General features: G+C 33.6%; 1 protein-coding gene across 7 annotated transcripts in view; it reads left to right on the top strand.

Moving 5' to 3' along the window:
• The window catches only part of F8 (coagulation factor VIII), a 226818-nt gene that overhangs the window by 131749 nt on the left and 93122 nt on the right, over positions 1-1947 (top strand). For 4 of the 7 annotated variants that reach the window (XM_031364687.1, XM_031364684.1, XM_031364696.1 and 1 more), the window contains exon 16: positions 42-149. In XM_031364687.1, the coding sequence (XP_031220547.1) occupies positions 42-149 (108 nt within the window). Of the gene's footprint in view, positions 1-4; positions 150-1947 lie in introns of all 7 variants that reach the window. The other 3 variants (XM_031364709.1, XM_031364704.1, XM_031364703.1) reach the window with 1 other exon arrangement.

Here is a 1947-nt window from a genome sequence, read left to right as displayed (position 1 = left end):
AAAGTGGCAATGTACCGCAGTTCAAGAAAGTAGTTTTTCAGGAATTTACTGATGGCTCCTTTAGTCAGCCCTTATACCGTGGAGAATTAAATGAACACCTGGGATTGTTGGGGCCATATATAAGAGCAGAAGTTGAAGACAACATTATGGTAAGTTAAGGACAATTGAACTACAAAAAACCAATTCTATATTTTTAGTTTGCTTCTAATTATAAAATAATATATGTACATATGACAAAAGTAGAAGTTAAATAGTCTAGGCTAGTAGTTCTCAACCTGTAGGTTGAGACCCCTTTGGAAGGATAAAGTGACCCTTCCATAAGGGTCACAAATCAGACATTCTACATATCAGATATTTACATTACCATTCATCATAGTAGCAAAATGACAGTTTTGAAGTAGTAATGAAAATAATTTTATGGCTGGGGGTCACCACAACATGTGGAACTATATTAAGGGTTGTAGCATTAGGAAGTTTGAGAACTACTTTTCTAGGCTTAACATAACAGCCTGCAAAAACCATGCAACTAAATATAGATATGTGTATACTAGCACAAAGTTACAAACTTACTTTGAACATTATGAAGCTTTTTTGAATTTTTTGAAACTCAGTTGTATAATTCTTCAGTAAGAACATCAGTAGATGACATCATGTCACAGTATGAAAAGGCTGGATACAACTGATTTGTGTGAAGAAAAGGAAGTAATATGAGAGAGAAGGAAGAGAAAGAGAAGGTAGAGGAGTATATGAGGAATATGTTCAAACTGCATCATGCACATGTATGAAAATATCCTATGTAATATAGTAACACATACAATGAATATATATCAGTGGGAAAAAATAATGTATTCTCCCATCTGAAAAAAGTTAAGTACATAAAAATTAAAAAGTTAAAAATAATCCTATAGTTATCATTTTGATGTGTATTTCTCATCTGTTGCCTTATTTTTTATGTATTGGAAATTATATCATATATAATTCTGCTTCTTTTTAATTATGTATTATATAATAAACATTTTATATCATCAAATACTTCATACATAAGAAAGGAAGGACTCTGTGGCTGGGTGTGTTAGCACATGCCTTTAATCCTCCCAGACTCCCTACCTTACCTCCCATCCCTGGACTCTGGAGGCAGAGGCAGAGGAAGGTGGATCTCTGATTTTGATTTCAGTCTCATCTATGTAGGAAATTCAAGGACAGTCAGGATAACCTTGAGAGAGACTCTGTCTCCAAAAATAAAACAACAAAAAAAGAATGACTACATAATAATCTATTATTTGAAATGATGGAACCATAGGTTACTTAACCATGACTTTGAATAAGCTTTGAAATCATTTCCTTTTTCCTTTTATTTCTTTGAGACAGTATTTTACAATGTAGCCTTGGCCTGCAAATTGGAGAAATCTTCCTATCTTTGCCTCTTAAGTGCTGTGATTAAAGGTCAATGCCACCACACCCAGCTTCCCTCTTTTCTATTTTATAAATAATTATTTTCCTTTACCTAGGATAAAACTCCAGAACTAGGCCGGGCAGTAGTGCTGCACGCCTTTAATCCCAGCACTTGGGAGGCAGAGGCAGGTGGATTTCTGAGTTCAAGGCCATCCTAGTCTACAGAGTGAGTTCCAGAACAGCCAGGGCTACTCAGAGAAACCCTGTCTCAAAAGAAAAAAAACAAAAAAACAAAAAAACTCCAGAACTGTACTACATGTGAATTATGAATTCTCTGTTAACATTCTTTGTAAATTTGTCTTTTTAGAGGGGATAATTTTATTAATATTACCATGCATATTAGATATTAACCAGTTATCATTTTAACTAAAAGTATTTAAATATAAAAATTATGCTATAAAAGAAAATATTTAAAAGCCTTATGGGAAGAGTGAAGACTCCCAAGGTAATGGACCAGTAAATATCTTCAACAAAATTATAGAAGAAAACTTCCCT

Source organism: Mastomys coucha, chromosome X, assembly GCF_008632895.1.
Source record: "Mastomys coucha isolate ucsf_1 chromosome X, UCSF_Mcou_1, whole genome shotgun sequence".
In the NCBI taxonomy this organism is placed as follows: domain Eukaryota; kingdom Metazoa; phylum Chordata; class Mammalia; order Rodentia; family Muridae; genus Mastomys; species Mastomys coucha.
The sequence above is the reverse complement of the archived record's forward strand: the minus strand, read 5'-3'. Positions and strand labels throughout refer to the sequence as shown.